Raw genomic sequence first — 22,113 nt, 5'->3', positions numbered from 1 at the left:
TTTTTGGAATAATGAACTTTTGGAATAACGAACCTTATCCGAGATAAAATGCCTTTGACATTTGATAGCAAGCATGTGTAGAATAAGTGTACAGTATTCAAGATGGGATCCTCAGCATGTTCTTAAAAATGATTTCCCTTTTAGAGTTCTGAGCTTTTTTGTTTTTCTGAGCTTGGGTCACTTCATGCTTCAGATAGGCTTCCGTGGATTTTTTTTATGCCTCCGCCACGAAGTGGTGCCGGAGGCATTATGTTTTCGGGTTGTCCGTCCGTCCGTCCTTCCGTCCGTAATGAATTTTATGGACAGCGTAACTAAAAAACCTTTTGAGGTATCCTAATGAAACTTGGCATGTATGTGTATTAGGGGGTGAAGTTGTGCCTATCAACTTTTGGGTGCACATGCTCAAGGTCAAAGGTCAAAAGGTCAAGGTCAAATACGTAAAATTTCACTATTTCCACCATATCTATGCAATGCCTGAAGATATTTTCTTGAAACTTAGTGTATACACGTATTACCCAATTAAGATTCTTTGGTGAAAGTTTGGGGTCATGAGGTCAAAGGTCAAAAGGTCAAGTAAAAATATTAAAACTTAACTTTTTTCTCTGTATCTTGGAAATTGTTCAAGGTATCTTCATGGAACATAGTATATATACATGTACTGACTGGCAGTGAATATCTAGAGAATTTAGGGTTCATGGGTCAAAGGTCAGGGGTCAAAGGTCAAGGGCAACACTTCAAAATTTTACTATTGTATTTCCCTCATATTTATGCAATGCCAGCAGGATTATCTTTTTTTTTTTTACACTTGGTGTATGCATGTATAACCTAATAGAGATTCTCTGGAAGCTTTCTTTTTTCTTCTTCTTTTTTTTGTTTGCCTCAAAGGTCAAAAGGTCAAAGATCAAGGGAAAGTGCTGAACTAATTTTTTCCTCCATATCTCAGAAGTGGCTCAAGTTATCTTGAAATTTACTACGTATTTATGCATGTTGTGCCTGACAGTGATTATCCTATGAATTTTAGGGTCAAAGGCCAGATGAAAATGGTAACAATGAACTTTTCATTATAGAAATTGCACTTTTTCTCCATACCTTGAAAATTACTCAATGCATAAACTATGAATGGGTCAAAGTCAAGTTAAAGTCTTTAAATCCCCAAGTACATGCTCTCTTATTCATCCAATTAAACCTAGGTCAAGGAAGATGAACATTCAACACATTTGTGACAAACTTGTCATTTTAATATTTTGCCAATTTTGTGAAAATGTAATCACACATTGTCTACATGTACTATAGACCTATTAGGAGAATCGTGCATTATGGCGGAGGCATACCAGTCGCCTTAACGACATTTCTAGTTGTTTTTTTTTTTTTGGGGGGGGGGCAGGTGTTGGGAGGGAACAAAAAAGCCAAATAAGTTTGGGTAATTGTGGTGACCTATGTTTTGTAGAATTGGTTGAAATGAATATAAAAAAGATATGGAAAGATAAGTTATAAAGACTATTAGATTAAGAAAGAAATACATTGTCCCATTTTTCATGTGTGGAGTGTCTGTTAGCAAAATTAGAAAGTAGTTGTTCTGCTTCCCCTATCATATTTGTGTGTATTTGTATGTCATTATATCGACATATAATGCCATTTAGATGTATCTGGATGCTTGCATATATTCTGTTGGTTTGGTTATATTTTAAGTTGAATTAAATGTAGAAAATAGTTGCCACAAGCAGTCCAGAATGCACTGACTCCTTCCATGACATTTTACGGTTGTACTAAAAAATCATGCAGGATTGTCCATACGAGGAGCTCGACTTCAGGTCGCAACAGTGTGCGGCTTACAATGACGAGAAGTTTGAGAACCGCACGATGGAGTGGGAGCCGGTTGAGGTGTCGAATCCTACCGAGCAGTGCTCGCTGGTGTGCAGGGCGAAGCACCACAACGTCACTAGAGTCCTGGCACCGAAGGTTCTGGACGGTACGCGGTGTAACAAACACACCAAAGATATGTGCATAGCGGGCAAGTGTGAGGTCAGTATCATCTATCACGTCTTTCACACCTCTTCGCAAAGTTTATTCTAGCAAATGATGCGCAGTGGAAAGGTTAAAAAATTGTCCCCTCAGTGAGCCCTGTAGGGACGTGAAATCAATCATGATATCATTAATAATCGTCATATTATCTTAGACATTCATTTCCCTCCTTTTTTTCCCCAATTATTCTTGTCATGCTGCCACAAACGGGGAAAACTTTCATCATATTCCATAGCAGAGGGAACTTTTTCTCAAGGAGGGAAGTGTCTTTAGGGGTCGTATTCGTCAGGTGGCCACTATAGACAGGTGGTCGCTGAGACAGGTTTGACTGTAATTTGAAACATCTCCTGTGGAAAAAATATCGAGAACGAAACACATCAAGAGCTCTACATTTATTTTCACAGTGACTTTTCAGTAATCAAACAATAATCACAGCCGAGAAATCCACTCTCACCATTTCACTTTGTGTTCTGTAATCTGGATATGTCTTCCTTGTCCATACTTTTTTTTTTTTTAGTCCTGTGCTGCAATCTAGACAGGTGTTTGAGAAAAAAAAATCATCCAAGACGACTTTCCTCTAAACTGACAGGAAACATTTGATTAGTGGATAAGAGGAAGATGATTTGGTGGAAAGAGGATGACGAAATTTCCAGGCTTGCTTGTGACAGTTTGCTTGAATATCATATGCAGACAAGGTACTGAAAGGTTGTAACGATACCAACGTGTTGTCACAAAACTGATAGAGCATGAAAGGGGAGAAATGTCATGAGAAATTGAAGCAAAACTGTAGTATTTCAAAGAAAGGTGTTTGGAAATTTGTCACCATGAAGTGAAAATAAAATGGTGAGAGTGGATATCTTTTCTATGATGACCATTTGATAGATGAAAAGTCACTGTGAGAATAAATGTAGAGCACTTGATGTGTTTTGTTCTTGATGTTTTGTTCACAGGAAATATTTCAAATTACTGTCAAACCTGTCTTAGTGACCACCTGTCTATAGTGGCCACCTGCCGTATACAACCTCTAAAAACAATTCCCTCCGAGAGAAATTTAAGCATGTTAAAGAACATGTCTATAATGGCCACTTTTTTTTGTCTCCCTTGGGTGGCCGCTATAGACAGGTTTGACTGTATTTCAAATGTAGCTTACTGCTCTAAATGCTGCCTTACCAACATCAGAGCTTGGAAACATTAAGGAGGAGTTGACATATCTTTTTGTTTGGCAGTCTGCGATGAAAAGTTAAAGATATACTTTTAAACAAAAGCTTCAGATGTCAAGGGGAAGGGGATGTAGGGATAAGAGGGGAGCGATAATTTTGCTTTGTCACCTGGAGCATCCATCCTTGAGCGCAGAGAGGGGCTAGGAAACAGTAGGTAATGGACTCGTCTGTCCAGTATACAAACCCTCCCTTCCTCCTCCTGGGCCTCCCAAGCGAGGGCACATTTCTGCCCTGGACAGTTGCCCCTATCACGTCACATGCATGCACACACGCAAAGAGACACGTGTGTCACAGTGCACTGGCATACATTCACACATATGCACACTCACACACACCCACACACATACAGGCACACTACAGACTGCAATGGTTTATTAATGTATTTGTTTTTTAATATATGCAACCTGGGCCGAAATGTAAAATTAAGGTCTTTGATTTAGATATGTGACGTCTGCTTTGTCTTCTCTTCAAAATTGTAAACCAAATGTGTGGCGCTCCGACAAAATGAGTCATAAGTCGCACGGGGACTTTTCCCGTAATGAGCCGAAAATGAAGGGGAAGCACTACTCGGGTCGAAAATTTTTTATGACGGATTTTGATTCCTTGACGTTTTATCTATTTGTACAGAAAATTTCAGCGTGTAAAAATGAGGACAAGTGTCCCAAATCACAGTTTTTTCTGAGACAATTTTTTTCGGTTACATTTTTTTCGAACGCTCGCCTTTGCGCTGCGTTTCGCACCTATTGTTCTTGCCCGATTGAGACTCCGCCTCCGTTGCTAGGGCGTATGCTAATGAAGCATTGCTCTTGACCCCATTGAAGACAAAACAAAGCATGGTGCGCGCGGCGGCGTCGGCGGCGGCGAGGGCTTAATTACGCAATAACAGTGAGCTGACCAAGGCTATCGATTGCATGACCAGCGAGTTGCGTTTGATACATGCACCACATTTCATGAAGTGGTGATTGATGTGACGCATAAATGGCGCTGAAAAAAAAAATTCCAACGAATGATCACGCAAAATTTATGATACTTTATCAATAAGCTAATGATGATCACATATCGAACTTGAAACTTCTCTATGTGTGTGTGTGTGTGTACTTTTACAACTTTTATTGGCCTCATTAATGAATTCATTCAAATAATTATGTATAACTGTCGTTCCCTGGTATGTGACTTGCTGTTTAAAGTTCATCTTTGGAGATATAGCATGGCATAAGTTGTCAATATTATTCTCGTCTTTATAAAGTCGACAATTCGCATGATAATTTAAGCCAAATGTGTGTAATGCGTAATTTTATTTCCCCGGTTAATAAAACTTATTGCCCTATTTTCTTATGATAGTTTGGGCCGCAACGGCATGGAGAGAAATCGGACGACAAACATTATCAATGCCCAAATAGCTCGTGTTCCCTTTGGAGGATATTCTGACTCTTGTCATTTGTGTATTTTTTAGAAGTAGGACCTATGAGAAAGTGACAGAAAGCTGTGTCGCTACTCAAAAGTGTTTTTCTTCTTTTTTTTTTTTAAATCAGAATGTGTGTAATGATAGTTGTTTGTCGTGTCTTACGTGTAGCTGACATGTGAGAGGTCAAGTCTGCAAAGAATTTGGCTAACAGCTTTGCGAAGTAGCAGCGCTAATTGCCTATTGAATTGTGTATTCTGAGGAATTCCGAATGAAAGAACTCGGACGACACTATTCACGCCTTGTATCCGAGTAAACCCGGCATCAACGAAGCCTTGAACAATGAAAGGTAACTTCCTGCTGTCACGGGGTGGATAATCACGCAACCAGTACAATTCTTTTTTTCGCTATTGATAGTAGAATTAGTGACGTAACGGAGCGACAGTGTTGGAGGATCGGCATTATGTCTGCTAATTTGTAAAAGATTTTTTCAGTCCCCTTTTGTGTTCAGAACCACAGCCAGGGACGCCAACTTACTTTATCTCCTCGTTACTATCTTAAAACGTGAATTTTATGAAAGGTTGAAAGTGATCGCGGAATCAGTTCTTCTGCGCGACACAAGGCTTTTATAATAGCATACCAAGCTTAAATCGTTTACCTGTATAGAAAGGGCGGGAATACACACTTATCGCAATCATCCGGATTTGGGAGTGATACACTCTACTATTTTTCTTCATCTTCCCCCGACAAAGACCATGGTAATTCAAAACAAACAAGCGAACAAACAAACAAACAGACAAACAAGCAGTTGCATTATATCAGAACGTACAAAATTATTGTGGTTCATGCATAGGTCATCTTTTGATGTGACTAGTCATTTGTTGTCGTTTTTATAGCGTGTCCTAATAAATGCCTTTAGCGAAAACCCAACATAACTTCTATCAAGGAGGGAAGGGAACTTAAATTTAAATATAACATAGTTTATAGAAATCAGACATGTAAATAAGGCAATCATATACATCCGCATGGCCGATTGTAATCTCTTACTTTGACTATTAAACATGATCGCCTGCATTTACGTGCTTTTTCTGATTTCTTGAACTTTGCCTCATTTCTCTTTTTTTTTACAGAATTGCTCGCAACGTTTAAAAATCGTAACGCAGTCCGCTTTCCCACAATTAAATGTTCCATTTGATTCGTCACTTATTGTTGGTCGGGTGACGACAAATGTTGGAAACTCGAGCGATGATACATGGCATTTTGTTTTGTTGGTTTTCATCTCATTGCTCAAACGAATTTTGACTACGATTACAGAGGTATCATCTACGAGACTTATCTGATGGTTTTTAGTACAGAAATGATCATCAATCAGCAAGGATTAATCAACAAGTCATGAATTCACTTCACCCATCATGTCTAATCGAACTACGACATTGTTGAGGTAACCGCGCCTTTTTATTTTCATAGTTCAAACTAATTCTTGGCATAATCCAAACAAATAATTCTTTATATAGTTTCTCAAAATGCTCAAAAGATGGCCATAGTCAAAACTTTCTACAAGGATTGCATACGGCAATCTTTACTGACCTAAACAAGTTTTCTAGATCAGTTCCCCCTATGACGATGATTTCGTTTGCGTTTCGAACTTGTACCGAACTACTTTCAAAACAGCTATTACCTTTATGGTTCGATTAATGAACCAGTCTTTTGAATTCATAACCAACATTCGTAATCGTAACCATACAGTACCATAATACTGTCAATAACAGTTGGAAAATGTAAATGCTATAATAATAGCATGAAATAAATGAGTAACGATTATCTTCATACATTCTAATTCCTAAGTGATGGCGCTGCGATAATGACACATGGTTTGACTACTGCTTCAAGCAAATAAAAGGAAAAAGGAGTGGGATATACTTCTAATGATGATACCACCCCGTACAATGCAGACTGTATTTGGTAACATTTGGTTACGTTTCTTTGTGTTTTACGTACGGAAAATAAAAGAAAGGCAGATTGATTCCATTAACATGCTAACACACAACGCATTCAAAATGTTTTTTGAAATACAACGTGTACAATGTAATGTTTTAGTATACGTTTTGAAACTTTGAATTTGCGAGTCCTTTGTAAAGTTATAAGGGTTGTTACATTATCAAGCAAAAATTAAAGTATATAGGGATTCGGATTTGCTCAGAAGACTAAAAATGCTTTATATGGCGATCGCTCGCAACAGAGACAATCCGTTTCAGTAGATATACAATGTAATTCTGTTTTCATAAAATGAAAGAGAAACGTAAAGAAGTCAACTTTTTAACTTCATTTAGCTTTCTCACCAATTGAACTTGATTTGATCTGCCACGCATGATATCGCTGTATGTTCTATTAATTCTATCAAATTATTTGATTGGCGTGCTTGTTTTTTATGCGGACTATTACAGGTAAGTATAGTCACTAATTCATTGAAGTTCATAATATTTGTACGATTATGGCGTGTTAGTTGTTTTGTATTTTCATTTTTATGATAATATCACGTGTGTATCTGATTCTGACCACGAAAATATGGCGACTATCTAAATGCGGAGTATGTACTGTAAAACTAATGTCTCCTGCCAGTATAGACAAACTCATTTCTAGTCTATCCCCGCTTGAAATGGAATTAAAAAAAAAAAAAAAAAACGAAGTTCGACTTTCAGCAGATTTCAACCGTTTTGTATAGTGCCTGATACAATTATGATTGTATCTCATGGAAGAAAACTAGTCTCCTTGCCTGAACTTTAGCTACTTCCTTTTCAAGCTTGCGGGAAAGAAATAGCTGAACATCAATCGCAATCATAAGGTGAGGCACATCCTTAAAAATAAACACAGGAGTACTGAGACATACTATTAAATAAAAACGGGCCTTTTATCACTATTGGCAACACATGACATTGAAATGTTTGTTCGTTTGTTTGTTTGGTTTTTTTTTTGGGGGGGGGTAATACAATTGATTATTCTGAAGGTTTGTTAATCATACAATGAAATATGGTTCGCTATTAGCTTAGGTTCGTTAAAAAACAACAACAAACAACACACACACATTAAATGCGGTTCCTTTTCCGGTGTTTCCTTTACCCGAAAGTAATCAAGCAATCATTTATTTTAGTAAGGTTTGTGAATACAAAACGAAATGAGGAAGGCCTAACTATCAATTTAGAATGTATGTCATTATAATTATCTATACTCAACTTCACAAATGCAGAAAGATTGTAAAATTGTAAAGATTGTAAATGTGATGTTAAAAAAAAAGATAAGCTTAAGCTACAAGTTAACGAGTCTTTATATGCTATGGTATTACAAAAGTGACCGAGAATAAGAAGAATATTCATGATACAGTCATAATTATAAACCCAACGTGAAGCTGTCAGGCCTACATCAACCTTTGCTTCTGATACGTATAGTACGTGCAACATTGGCAAGCTTGATAAGCGATAATTCTGTGGACGCAACGCCTATAAAGGATATGTGCCTAATATGGCGGGAATTCAGAATGTTACGGCTGTATATAGCTGCAGCAGAACAGACGCGAAAGCAGTCTTTGATGTTCTGCAACATTACGACCATGTGCGTAATTTGAGGGTTTTTAGTACACGCAAAGAATACGATCTCAAAAGACGACTATCGTTAATTAACTTCATTTTGAACCCCCGCCTACAATGGGTTCTCAGGTTCTATCTAGGTATTGGTACTTGCTAAACGCATCCTCTTTAGTTTCCATTGACAACAACTGCATGGGAGGAGAATGGAAGCAATCAACGCCCTCGCTAAAAGACGCTTCTCGTAAGACGCATTGCGTGCCCGCCTATGCTACAATAGGTACTCAGGTTCGATTTAGGTATTGGTACTTGCTAAACGCATCCTCTATAGTTTCCATTGACAACAACATGGGAGGAGAATGGAAGCGATCAACGCTCTCGCTATAGACGCTTTTCGTAATACGCATTGCGTGCCTTTTTTCTTTCTGCTGTTTCCTATTGTTTGTGAGTTAAAAACTTGCGGCAAACTACACCGCAGCCGACACACAACGCGTACCGACTCATTCATGCGGCGGCAGCGGCACGGACACAAACGCACCGAAGTTTACATCGGACGACCGTATTGGTCAGAATCGTTAATGATAGACCTGTCCTGCGATTGGTTAATTATCTTACACACCCAAGCTATCGCCTTATACGGTAGTGCGTGCGATGGAGCGTAAACGCCGTCGCTAAGCAGGACTGTTGTATTGTTTCGTCCCGCGAAAGAAACAGGTTGTGAGCTTGAACCTAACCTGAACTTTGAGAGCGATTTTCTCCGTTATTTAGAAAAAGGACTGACATCGTAAGCGTAGTTAATATTCGTTTTTGTGATCTACAGGGATGTCGAAATGAGTTGTATTACATATCAGTGTAAAGCTTAGAGTCTGTAGAATTCACATATAGGCATAACTACGATTTCATTTTTTGCGACTTTTGACTCATTCCGACGGAGCGCCACACAAATGCTGATTTTGATGTCTCCTGCATGGCCCCTGTGACATTAAATGGTTTATAGCCATTTCTTGCACAACTATTTGTCCCTTGATTTTAACAGAAAGATCATATAAGATTTCCATAAGGCGAGAAACTATGTTCTCACTGTAAAGTCCTTTTGAATTTTACCAAGGCAACATAAATCAAACTTGAAACTTAATGTCACACAGACATTGTATTGTCAGGCCCCAGACGCAGGAAAACAATGCATGAAAGTGCAAATGTCAAGCTCATCACCATCAAACTTTACTTCATGATGGCGACATGGCTCTGAAGATACAGTTTTTATTCTTGTCTTTGTTTTGCCTTTCGCTCGAAGAGTATGTGGGGAAATTTTTCGGAGGGTTCTATGATGTAAAAGGTTGTTGTGGACAGATGTTAGGAAATTGGAGCTCGAATGTGCCCCACACTCTAGTGCCAACTGTAATCAAAAGGCTAATTCATCTGTTAAAGGTATGGGATACCTTTTACAGAACTCCCAAAATGCAGCATAACATTAAATATGAACCTCAGGGGACTTGTTTAGGCCACTGCTGAGAAATTTGGAAGTCAACAGTTATCTACAATTTGAATAATGCACAAAACTCAACTACTCAATAGTTCTGTGTGTCAGCCACACTTAAGCCTTTTTGTTGCAGTCTTCTGTATTTTTTATCTATAAACACAAATCTAAAAGTATAAGAGCTGATGTAATAACATATAGAGTGTGTGGCAAGAATGTATATAGAAATGTTTGTAAGTTTTGATGAACTTTATTCACAAAATATACATGATGGACACACATGCAGTGCATGGGTCTGCAAAGGTAGCCTAGTAATGGACTGAAATTTACGGTGAGCCCCGAAAAGAATTCAATTCAAAATCTAACGGTCAATAAAAATGTACTAAATGTTACCTCCCACTTTCAATACTTTATGGGAGTTTCTAAAATGATACTCTCTTCAACATACCACTGTGTTTATACAACTCTTCATTTAAGGCATGCAAATGGGATTCCCTACCTTTAAAGCTGAAATTTCATGGATGTTGATATCGTGTCCCAATGAAAGATATATTGTAATATTGAGTTGAATACACATCTAGGAATGGCCTTAATCTTTTAGCATCAAATAGTCTCATGCAAGTGAATGGGCAAATGTTTCAGGAATGGGGTTAGATAAATTAAGGAGAATTTTGTCATGAAGTAGTCAATTCATGATCAGCAATGACAGAAATTGAAAGAATGAATGAAATGAAATGTGTCAAAGCTAACTTTTGGAGATTGGTTCTAGAAATTATTTCTCAGTTCAGAGACAATCTTACAGTACATTGTCTCACATTCAGATATCTGTGCATTTGTATCTGTAAACATTCACAAGTCACCATTTTTGACAGGTTGCCTCAGATGAGATGAACATGTCAAAGCAAAAATCTCCTACATCCATATACTTCCTGTTTTGTTTTGTTTTTTAACCCCCCAAAACTGACTGACAGTAATCACGGTATTGTTATCGTCACGGTGTATCCAATAGCTGATCTTTCACGTGGAAGATATTAGCCACTGCCCTTTCACATTTTGCGGTATTTGATATACTGTCAGAAGTCAATTTCGCCACCCCACACAGAGAGAAGTCGGAGACAGGGAGGGCTTAGGCTTTGCCAGAGCCCTTTATCTTGGGCCTGGAGTGCAGAGAAGACAATAGCTCATTTCCTCAATTTCCAGGCTCCCCTGCCATTCCCCGCGACATCTGCTCATGGTTTTCAAGTGCACATTCATGTCCAGTCACGAACATCAAATTCCGCTTCAGACCGTGTTATGACGGCAATAAAAAATCTTTATTGGAATTTGCAAGCCAGCTTTCTTTCAACGGATGTCAGGACATTTCCATACTACCCAAATATATGTATATAAACAAACAAATGCAATACAACAACATTTGGCAAATTCCTTGCTCTGTTCATGAAACAGCCAATATATTGGGTTTGATGCTTCCTTAACCTTGTTAATTCAGAGACTGAATTTATAGACTAGCTTCTAGCACCACTGCTGGAGTGACTAGATTCATTATGGCTGAGAAAGACAATGAGCCAATTTCCTCAATTATTTTAGTAATTGCTAGAGACTTTCAGGGTTCACTGCAGAGCACGCAAATCCCAATAAGACATCCGGTTGCAAAGAAAAGGATTATTTTGGTTCAGAATATTCTTCCTCCCCCACCCCCCCCCCCCCCCCGAAAAAAAGAAAAGTTCGAACGAACACACAGGCAAATAAGCCAATTTCTTACTGTCAAGACACATGCCAAAACCTTTCAATTCAATTCACAGATATGATGTGATAAGTGATAGGCCTATATTGAGTCCTTATCATGACCTGTAAAGTGGCTCTGTGGAATAAGTCCTTGGCAAAGAGGGTGTAGGGGGAAAAAACAAACAAACAAACAAACAAAGAGATCAGTAAATCATTTTTTTTTTTCATTTCAGTTCAGTCCAGTTCGGTTTGATTTTATTTCTGCTTTTTTTTCAAGGAGATCATACATGAAAATGACAACATGTGTATCTGACCACAGAAGAGGGAGAAAATCAGTATTACAGTCATAGCATAATAATTACAACAATATTTAAAGTTTAGACAACACAAAAAAACAACAATGAGATCAAAGGAAATGACGATACACTTGTTTACAGGTAAATCGGAAATAGGGAGAAAAAAATGCAAGAGCCTGCCGTCTTTTCATATCAGTCTATGTCATGTAATTTTGTATTTTAGGGTTAGGAAATACATTTTTTTTTTAATTCTTTTTTATGCAGAATGAAATTTTCAGTGTCATGGAAACCTGACTCCATAATTTGAAAATCGTTGAGTGAGGCAGTCAAGGTAGGAGGGGCAGTGTTAGAGCACACAGGACTGAAAACTATTGTAAGGGATGGAGAACCCTCTCAACAGTACCCTCTAGAGATCCTGGCCCAACCTCTGGGCATGTTTGGATAGGGGAGTCACCCGTGACCAAGGATTTGATTGGGGGGCTGAAAATTATTGGAACTTCTACCCCACTGGCGTAGCTCACAATCACAGAATCCCCCCTTTTTTTTCTCCATTTCAACTTCATTGGTCCTAAATATTTCTGTTCCTTTTCTTTTTTGTCTTTTCTTTCTTTTTATGTGTTTGGGCTCTCTCTCGATTTTTATACAAATAAAAGAATTTGTGGGACCATGTTGTTGATAAAACGCTTTGCATCAACATCTTCCACAAAAGAAACTTCTGTATCACCTCTCGGGTAGTTTCGTCATTCCAACATATCTGGCTAGAGAGTGTGCTATTTGTATTTGCGTGTGTGAGAGAGGCATGTGAGAGGAAAAAAAAAAAAGATGAAAGAAATACACACCTGCGGGCTATGGGGACAGGTCCCATGTTTGGAAAGAAAATACATTTTATTTGAATCCGGGAGCATTCAGTAAGTCGTTTATGATTTGAAGTGGAGGGGTTTGAGGTGTTTTCTGCTGCCAAAATTGTTCAGAGAAGTGGGAGTGCCTGTACAGGTACAAATCAAAATACAACTGTATCTACCCCTTGCAGTGCCTATTGCAAGGCCTAGTTTGCTAAACAGGTACATATCATTCTATTTTTTTCCTCTTTTTTTTTCTCTCATTTCATTGTGTCTATTGATTTCAAAAACTTTGAAGTACATTGTGGAGTCTATATAAGAAAAAATGAATCTTCAGTTTGAGTCTATGACATGGTATTAAAGGGTGTGTAAAGTTCTGGTCGAGGTGTAGATTTAGCTTTTAACATTTTGCGAGATATTCAGAAACCACTCTATGAGATGTCAAAGAGCATTGCAGTTCTAAGGGGTATCAAAAATTTATTCGATGAAAATCGGTTTTGAAATGGCTGAGATATCCAAAAACAAGGTGAAACAAAGAGATCCTAATAAAGTTGGGGCATGTCGCCTTTTATTATTAGCACTTTTGGGGATATCTCGGCCATTTGAAAACCAATTTTCATCAAATAAACGTTGAATCCTTCTTAGAATTACATGCTCTTTCATATTTCATAAGAGGCTTCTCATTATCTCACTTAGGAATGTTCAAAACATGAATCCCTACCTCAACCAGTACTGCACAGTCCCTTTAAGCTCAGATCCTATCATACATGATGTGCATTCTTAATTCTTGCTGAAGGATTACAAGTATCATGAGTGCTGTTGTTGGTTTGTACCAGGTTGATCCGTAAAAGTAATTGCAGAATATTGCATCTTTAATTAACCTGTTGAGGAGAAGTCCCAAGTATACATGGGTAAGTGCCTATGGGAAATGCATGTTGTAGCAAAATCAGTCTGTCCTCAACGGGTTAATGCCCATTGGAAGACGCAGCTTACTAAACAGATAACATAACATTTTATCCTTTTTTTTTCTCTCTATTTTCATTATGTCCTATGCCTTTAGAAACAACAACTTCCTGGAGTATGTACATGTATTTGTATGAGACAAAATAAATCATCAGTTTAAATGTATGACATCGCATCAGCCAAGATCGTGTTATAGGCCTACATAATGAGAATTCTAAACTCTTCCTGAATGATTATAAGCTTCATGAGAGTTGTTGTTTTTTACCATGCAGGTTGATCTGAAAAAGTAATTTGAGGCTATTACATCTTTTATAAGTGTGCAGTACATGTGTATGCAATTCAGCCACAAGAGTAAAGAATATGCTCTTAATACTTGTACAACTTTTGTCCAGTCTAGGTGGTTAGAGGGATATATGCAAAGCCTGTGATCAAAGATAAAAAGAAAAATCCACCGTAGCATTCCAAATCCATCCATCACATGTCAAAAGGCACTCTTTGGGTACTTTTTTGCTTTTTCTAGCACTCATCAAATGTGATTGATCGAAAGATAACAAATTTATTTCTGGGGATAAGGCTTCTCTGAGTGGGGAGGGAAAAAAGAGAGCTGTAGGGCTACATTCAAAGAGCATCAACAATGAGGTTGAGAAAAGTAAAAGAGACAGAACATTGACATATTTCGCAGCTCATAATGTGACACCGGGACAAATCCTATGGATAAGTCTGAGAGTAAACATTCATAAATTCCCCTCCTCCACAAGAGCTTTACAGCTGAGGAAAAGCAGGCTTTTCCAGACTTTTTTTTTTTTTTTTTGGTCTCTCTTCCCCCACCCCCACCCCATCCCTGATCTTTTTTCTTTCTTTCTTTCTTTCCTGGTAGATACAATTATATCAGAAAAAACAGACAGCTTCCAGGACACAAGTTACTTTATGTAAACATTTATAAATGAAGTCATGAATTTATGGATCTCATTGAAAGGAAGAATAGTTATCAAAACTTTTTCCAAGAGACATTGTATTCATGGTTTGGGTCAAAATACTGTAGAACCAGAAATGTTTGCGGGCATTTTTATTCTATGAATTTCTAGAAAGCCAAGATTCGCAAAATACAAATGCATGTGAAAGTTCTTGTCTACACTAATATGCAGTGAATGCCAGTTGCAATTTATGAAGATTTTATGCTGTGAAAATGGCCGTTACCTCCAATTCGCGAAAATTTTGTGCTGTGAAAATATTTTGCTTTACAGTATGGGCCATTAAGTGAAGGGATATGATATATGTCACTAGAATTTATAGTATCATTTGACTTACCACAAACGGGATAACAGGTTAATTTTATCTTTCCATTGCTGTAATTGCAAGTGTTACTGTACGAGCTGAAATTTTCGCGGTGGTATTATTTTCGCGAATTTCGCGAATCGCCTTTGAACCGCGAAAATAACAACACGCGAAAATAACAACGTGCGAATAGAATAAGTACAGTTAGACCTCGCAACCGCGAAACTAACAACACGTGAAAATGTCCTCCTAGTAGCAATTCGCGAAAATATCTGTACGCGAAAATTTCAGCTCATACAGTACTTAGGCATGGAGTGTGAGGCCCTACAGGTTGTATTATCAAAATACATGTATGTCCACCATATTCAAAATATTTATTCTCACACACATATTGAGAGTAACAGACGAATTCTAATGTAGGCATTGTTGAAATCTTGCATTCATGTCACCAAGTCATTTGGTTTGAATCAAGCCGTGAGATTCATTTCAGGAATGTCACGATCAATTTGGCTCTATAATCAAGCGGCACTGCCATTAGTGCGACATTTATAGCCCTTGCTTTGTAACAATCACCTTGTACCACCAGAGGGTGGTCTGAATGCTCCTCAACCACAGAACCCTCAAAGTCCTTGATAGGAAAATATGATTTTGTTCCCAGGAAAAAACACAACAAAAGCAACAGAAGGATTAAAACTGGTTAACCAATTCTCCACTGTGGATATTGGAATCACACCTGACATTACTGTGAAAAAAAAAATTGAAAGTGGAAGTGAGTGTTACGAAGACCTCTTCTCTGATCTGATTATGTTTCATTTCCCCGTATAATTGTGAAGTAGTCACCCTATTTAAAGGAAAATCAAACCCAAATATACCAGATATCATGTGGATTGAGGGAATGCAGCAATATTAGTAGAACACATCAGCTAAGTTTGAGGAAAATCGGACAATGCGTTAAAAAGGTATGGATCTTTAAACTTGTGGTTCCACCATTGCTGAATGAAAAGACTACAACATTTTGTGACATCACACATGGACAATGATATTAAGAAAATATAGAGAAATTCAACATATTTTCACTTTCCTAGCACAATGAAAGATCCCATGACTGACATTTGTACCTCTTGCAGAAAGACCTCTTGCTGAATAATATTACCTGTAACATACGTCAGTAACAAGTTGAGGGAATGTGTACTTCTCATTAAAACTGACCTTTTGTACATTCCTTTTTTTTTTTTAATCACTGTTATGCATTGACACAACCTGTAGTAGTCTTTTCATCCAACGATGATGACACCAAAATTGTAAAGAATTCATAACTTGTGTCTCAATTAGCCCCCTCCCCCCCCCTCCAAAAAAAAAGAATTAAAAAAATAAATAAATAAAAAATGAATAAATGATAAACAGTACATTTCACTCCTTTGGTCAATATGCAGGTGGCATTAGTTGTTCTGCCTTCTTCTGGGCTTCTGTTTTTCAAAAGATATGAATTTCCTTCACCAGTCATCAGGTACGTTAAGGGTAAAGTCCCTGTTCAGTGGGATTGGAGGTGACATTTATGGGTCTGTGATCCAGATTTTGAGATTTCGAGATGATTTCATATTGGGCTAGAAGCAGGCTTGAGCCCTGATAGCAATATGTGGTATTCAAGCCAAGGTTGTTAAGGAATGGGGGGGTGGGGAAGGAGGGGGAGGGGAGATCGATGAGAGGGAAGGTGAGATAGAAATATGAGTAGGTTCAAGGAAGAGATATTATGAATGACTTGTTCCTCTATACCCAATAAAAACTTTAAAGATAGAATGGATTGTGAATAACAAAGAGTAGATGTGTGTGTTCGTGGTTTATGTGTGTATAACAAAATGGAGTTATTAGAACGTCTGTTTTGACAGTGACTTTTTTATTCCAATGTCTCTATTTACAGTATATATTCATGCACTTTGTCAATATTAATAGGAAATATTTCCTTTCGTACATCTACTGCATATCATGTTTTTTCTCTCATTGTTTTGTGACATCACAGTGAAGGCAATGACTCACTATTGTGTGTCAAAGGAAAAATATGAAAAATGAAACCATCAAATAATCCTTTTGAAATTTGAAAGTCTGCAGGTGTCAAAAGGATGTGATTGTCTTTGAAAGTATTTGCTTTATAATGCTTTGCTTTGTCACTGAATTGACCAAATGAGTAGTTCTCACTGATTATGTGCCGGTATACTTTGATAGACTTGGTAACAGAGAGGTAATCTTGAGAGAAATCGTTTAAATTTTTGCTGCTTATTTGCATAATCTGAATTCCTATTTAACCCAGATGTTTATTGACCAGCTATACTTGAATAGTGATTTAAAAAAAAGAAGCATCAGATATTTCCCAAAGTCCATATATGAACTTTACAAAAGACTTAATTGACGACAGGATTTATTTAGTTATGATCTTTGAGTGATTTTTGGTCACAAGTCTCCCTCCCATAACATGCATGATGAAATTAATGTTTTCATGCAGTTAAACGACAACATAAGGAACACTTGTAATGATTTGTGGGATGTTCTGGCCAGCACTTTCCTTAATTAATGGCAGAAAGGTTTATATCATGCACCCGGCCACCTTTGGTACAGTGTGGGAATAGAAACCATACCACATGACACCCCAACATGAGATATTCATGCATGTACAGTCTCATCTTCCAGTTTGGAATTTACCAATTTTGTGTCGACATGAGAAAAGAGTTTCCTGAAAAGCATGATTATGAACTGATTTACGAGGGGACGACCAACGCTGGTGAAATATTAATAAATAATGATGTGTAATGTGGCTTAAATGGGAGGCAGCAGCTGTCAGTGTAGACACTGTGGCATCATTTCACCTCAGTCTCTATTGTGGCCAGTAATTGAGTTGTAATTACATCTCCTAGCTTACAAAGAAATTGAGGAAAAGCATTGTGGAAACACTAAGGGGCGAAATTTGACATGTATGCGACAACCTCCTCAGGGGTTGGTGGGGGGGGGGGGGGTAGTTTGTGCCAGAAAGACCAATGAAAGCTTACAGAATGCATTGAAATGTAAGGCTTAAAGCTAGAAACTCTCCTTTGTTAATAGTGGCATCATTAGCCTGTATACTCCGCCCCAAAGACATCAATTGGTGTCAGAAAGAATGTGTTGAATTATCGCTCATGCTACTTGGGGTCTTTTGGGGGTTTTGGGAGCTATATTTGCAAATTTCCCCTCTTTAGGTTCTGTAAGGAATTTTCTAGGTGCCAATGAATCCATCTGTAAAGCAGGTGAAAGTGAATGAATGTACATACTCTTTTTGTTCCTGAAGTTCACCTAGATGTCTGTTTATTTGGTCATGCCTATTTGATATGAATCTACTAACCAATGACAGTGTCACAAACTTTGGGTATAGTCAAAGCTGAAGGCATACCTTAGCATGTAGGGCCTGCATTGCTATGCACAACTCGAATACACAGTTATAAGACAGAATATAATTGACAATAGACAATATTTGGTTTAAGTTTTTATCAGTGATACCATTGATATTCCTGTGTCAGGTTTTTTTTTTTTTTTTTTTTTTTTTTTTTTTTTTTTTTTTTTTTTCCTGGCCTATTCAGAGCTATGGCATGCAAAAAATTCATCAGATGATGTGAATGTAAAATTGTACTCAAAAGATGTTGTGATAAATTTCATTAAGTCAAATCAACATATACATATCTGTGTGTGTGTACACTATGCAGATAGAGAGTATACATCGTGAACTTTAAATGCAAATCCTATTTACGTGATGTTGCAGGTGAATGCCATGCAAATAGTATCGTAACAGTCAACATTCTATTGCCCGTCATGCCCCACATAATTTCATGTTTGTCCTTCATGGAGCTTTGCTTTAAGTTTTTGTTATTCTGTGCACTCCTCTACATACATGGAAACTGTATTTAAAAATGTGATATCCAAGCAACAGAACTATTCAAAGGGAATATGAAAGAAATTTCACTAATAATAGTAATACATGTATGCCCATTTTTTTTTTTTTTTGAAAAGTGTGCATTCCCTTGACCCATTACTGACATATAGGAGTTATAGACAAATATTATTCTCCAAGCCTTCTGCAGTCTTGAGTTGTAGGTCAAGTGCTGTATTGAAATTCTACTGTGACAGCCATTGTGAATTGTTGGAGGATCTCTTTTTAGAAAGGGTGACATGGAAATAACCAAGATCTCTTTAAAAAATTCTTAACTTTTCCTCCATTTGTCTGATTTCCCTCAAACTTTCATTAGATGTTTCACTGATATTTCTGTTTTTGCTGAAATCACATACAGTAAAAGTTAAAACTGTGTGGAAATTTCAAGCATTTTGAGGGACCAGAAACTAGTGCAAAATTAAAGTATGCAAATATATTTGCTTGCTGTACGTTCCAGTAGTTCATGCCTTGAGTCCGCAGAATTAAAAACACATGAAATTCATCTCATCCGGCAGAGTACGAAAAATTACTCGCATGAAATATCTACTTTCACAGTACATGAATGGGATCTCCCTCCTGAAGAGCTTTTTGCAGTTGGATGAAAGGGAATGGAAATAGCAACATGGTAATTACAACTTTCATGATACCAATGAGATACAGGTGTGTTTTATTTGTTTTTTGACAAAGAAATATGTGATTACTTATGATAACATATGCATTGTACTGCATAGTTTTTAAGTACTTGTTTAAATGCTGATTTCTTTAATCAAAGTATTCATCATAAATGTAGTTGACTTTATTTATTCTTTAAGGTAAGTGAATAATGTCTTCTTTTATTAGTTTATGAATTGTGATATGTTTTATTAAAGTCCTCATTTAGAAGTGCATTCTGAAAAAACAAACAAACTGTTTAATACTCACCACAGTGCATGGTGCATATAGGCTTAATGCTGCTTTGGCACAGCAGAGCAAAAGTTGTAGAATACCAAGTCGGCTAATTCTTTCGTGTATTTGACCTTTAAGCTGTTTGACGTGTAAGTTACAGGTAAATACATATCAGTGAATGGCAGGGAAAAACAAGAAGAGAAGAGGGGCAAAAATATGCAACAATAGGTGTGAATGACAACTCGGGACCTTGTGGTTACTAGGAGGTGGAAGAGAAAAGGTAGCCCAGAGAGCACCAAATCTTGTTTTCTTTCAATATTTACAGAGAAAACATGGCTCTGTTAAAACCAAAGCTGGGTGGATGCTCGCTCCGCTCTAGAGAAAGCATGGTGAGAGAAGCTGTGGAAGCTTCGGTTGAGTGTTGATTGTTGCTTCAAGAACACCAACCCCTTCACTCTTGGACAAGGAATGTATTGGGTTCCAGTGCCACTGGAAGATGGTTCTGAAAAAGAAAAGAAAAAATGTTTGTAATGAGTTAGCAGATTGGAAAACATGACTGCAACTGGGAGGATTTTGGTAGAGGCATTGCTGCTTGAAGTTGATAATGTTGTTTTTAAAGTTTCAATATAGCTTTTCTATGCTGTGTAGCTTCATGGAAGCACAGACAATTGTTCTGCTTCTCCATCCCTTTAACCCCTTGAGGATGAGCTTATTTTGCTATAACATGCATTCCCCATAGATGCCTGCCCGAGTATACTCGGGACTAGTTTTTAATGGGTTAAAGTTGACAGACTGACACTGTGTAGTCAAGATATACTAAAAGTACACTCTATTCCCTATTTCAACGTTGATGTGTTTTTCATTTTTTGAAACCTCATGGCCTGATGGAAGACAGATTTCAATTTGAAAACTTACGGTATCTGATATATAGATCTATCATGATTTATCAAAAATATCCTGTTTGTAATTCCATGTGGAAATAGTTATCGTAAAAGAAGGTATTGATTTGTTCTAATAGTATATATCAAACAATTGACTTTTAGTCATGTGAAATCATTAATGTGAAATATCAATGTGCAGCCCATTTACCATGGGAACAAACGGAAAATTATGAAAAATGTTAATTTCCAAGGGTATTCCTGTCTTTCAACTACTTTCAAAACTTGAAAGTGTGAATATGAGATGATCCCCTAACTGACAAGGTCATGGAAAAGTGGACGATTAATTGACCCCCATCTGAGTCACACATCCCTCTAAGGGGACAACTGGAGAAGTACCTGGCATTAGCCTTGCATCCAGGCTGTGCAGAAGTTTGTTATGACCCCACACCAAAATGTCCCGTTTAATTTCAGCAATGCCTTCGGTTCGCTAGGCAGAGCCTATAGTCATACATTCGTGTAGCCTCCTTGCTTCACTATAATCTTTCTTTTTGCATAAAATGATATCTCAAAATATGCTCAAACAATTTGCTAACCAAGCATCATTCAATCAAAGAGAAGAAGAAGAAAAACAGAAGGAAACATGCTGAACGTGTCAGCAATTATTGAATTTCCGACTGAGGGCGAGGCTAAACAAAGTCGAGCACATATTTTTCAATGTCATATTTATAACAGGACAGAATCGTGTGGTAGCATTCATTTCCATCTGCTTGCAACTGTTTGAAAAGGGAGGTTTTTGTATTAATTTTTCAAGGCTTGAAGACATTATCTTTGGAAACACATGTCTTCCTGTGAATGAAAACTCAGTAAATTTCATTTGTTGTGTCTAATTTCCCTAATTCTACAGTATGACTTTCTTATGGGATAGAGTAGTTTACAGTGTATATTCAGTGTGTAATTTTGTTAAGCGACACGTGATGTCAGTACTCTGAATCTACTGAAAAGGGCCCACAAAATGAGTGGCACATGAGTGTTGTATGGTTGTATGATGTACACCCATGTATGTGTATGTACAACTGTATGTATTCATTTATGTTTTTGCTGTTTTTACTGACAATTTCCAATCTTCACAAACAGTTGAAAGGCACAGAATCCTGGACTTGTGTGTCTTACACGTAGAACCACAATATTGATTTAATGGAGGATTTTTTTTTCTTTAACCACAGAGCATACTGTGGCATTTTCAAAGTTTACATAAACTGTAATGTAATTAATCAATTCAAATTTCCATTTGATAGCAATAGGCATAAATATGACATACTTCATATTGGCGAGAATTTCTCAAAATTTATATCAGCAGATGTAATGATCTTCTTTTGCCCTTTGTAATGGCTGACTGATGATTTGAAATTTAGCCAAAAAATAAATCTATGGATGACAAATAAACCCCAAACAGATCAATCTTTTATTCCCTCCCCTCAGACGTGTGTACCAATCAATGCCATATAAAAGCCTCTATCAATGTTAATGGATGTTCTGACTAATTCAGGAAATGAAATGAATATATGTAGGGCAGCCGAAATTGAGAGATTTCATTACCTCCC

At 37.4% G+C, this 22,113-nt stretch overlaps 1 protein-coding gene across 1 annotated transcript in view; it reads left to right on the top strand.

Moving 5' to 3' along the window:
* LOC140231212 (ADAMTS-like protein 3) overlaps window positions 1-22,113 on the top strand; it is a 221,438-nt gene that overhangs the window by 81,920 nt on the left and 117,405 nt on the right. The window contains exon 3 of the mRNA XM_072311358.1: window positions 1,783-2,022. Within this exon, the coding sequence (XP_072167459.1) occupies window positions 1,783-2,022 (240 nt within the window). The remainder of the gene's footprint in view (window positions 1-1,782; window positions 2,023-22,113) is intronic.

This window comes from Diadema setosum, chromosome 7 (genome assembly GCF_964275005.1).
Source record: "Diadema setosum chromosome 7, eeDiaSeto1, whole genome shotgun sequence".
NCBI lineage: Eukaryota > Metazoa > Echinodermata > Echinoidea > Diadematoida > Diadematidae > Diadema > Diadema setosum.
This window is presented reverse-complemented; position numbering and strand designations above follow the sequence as displayed.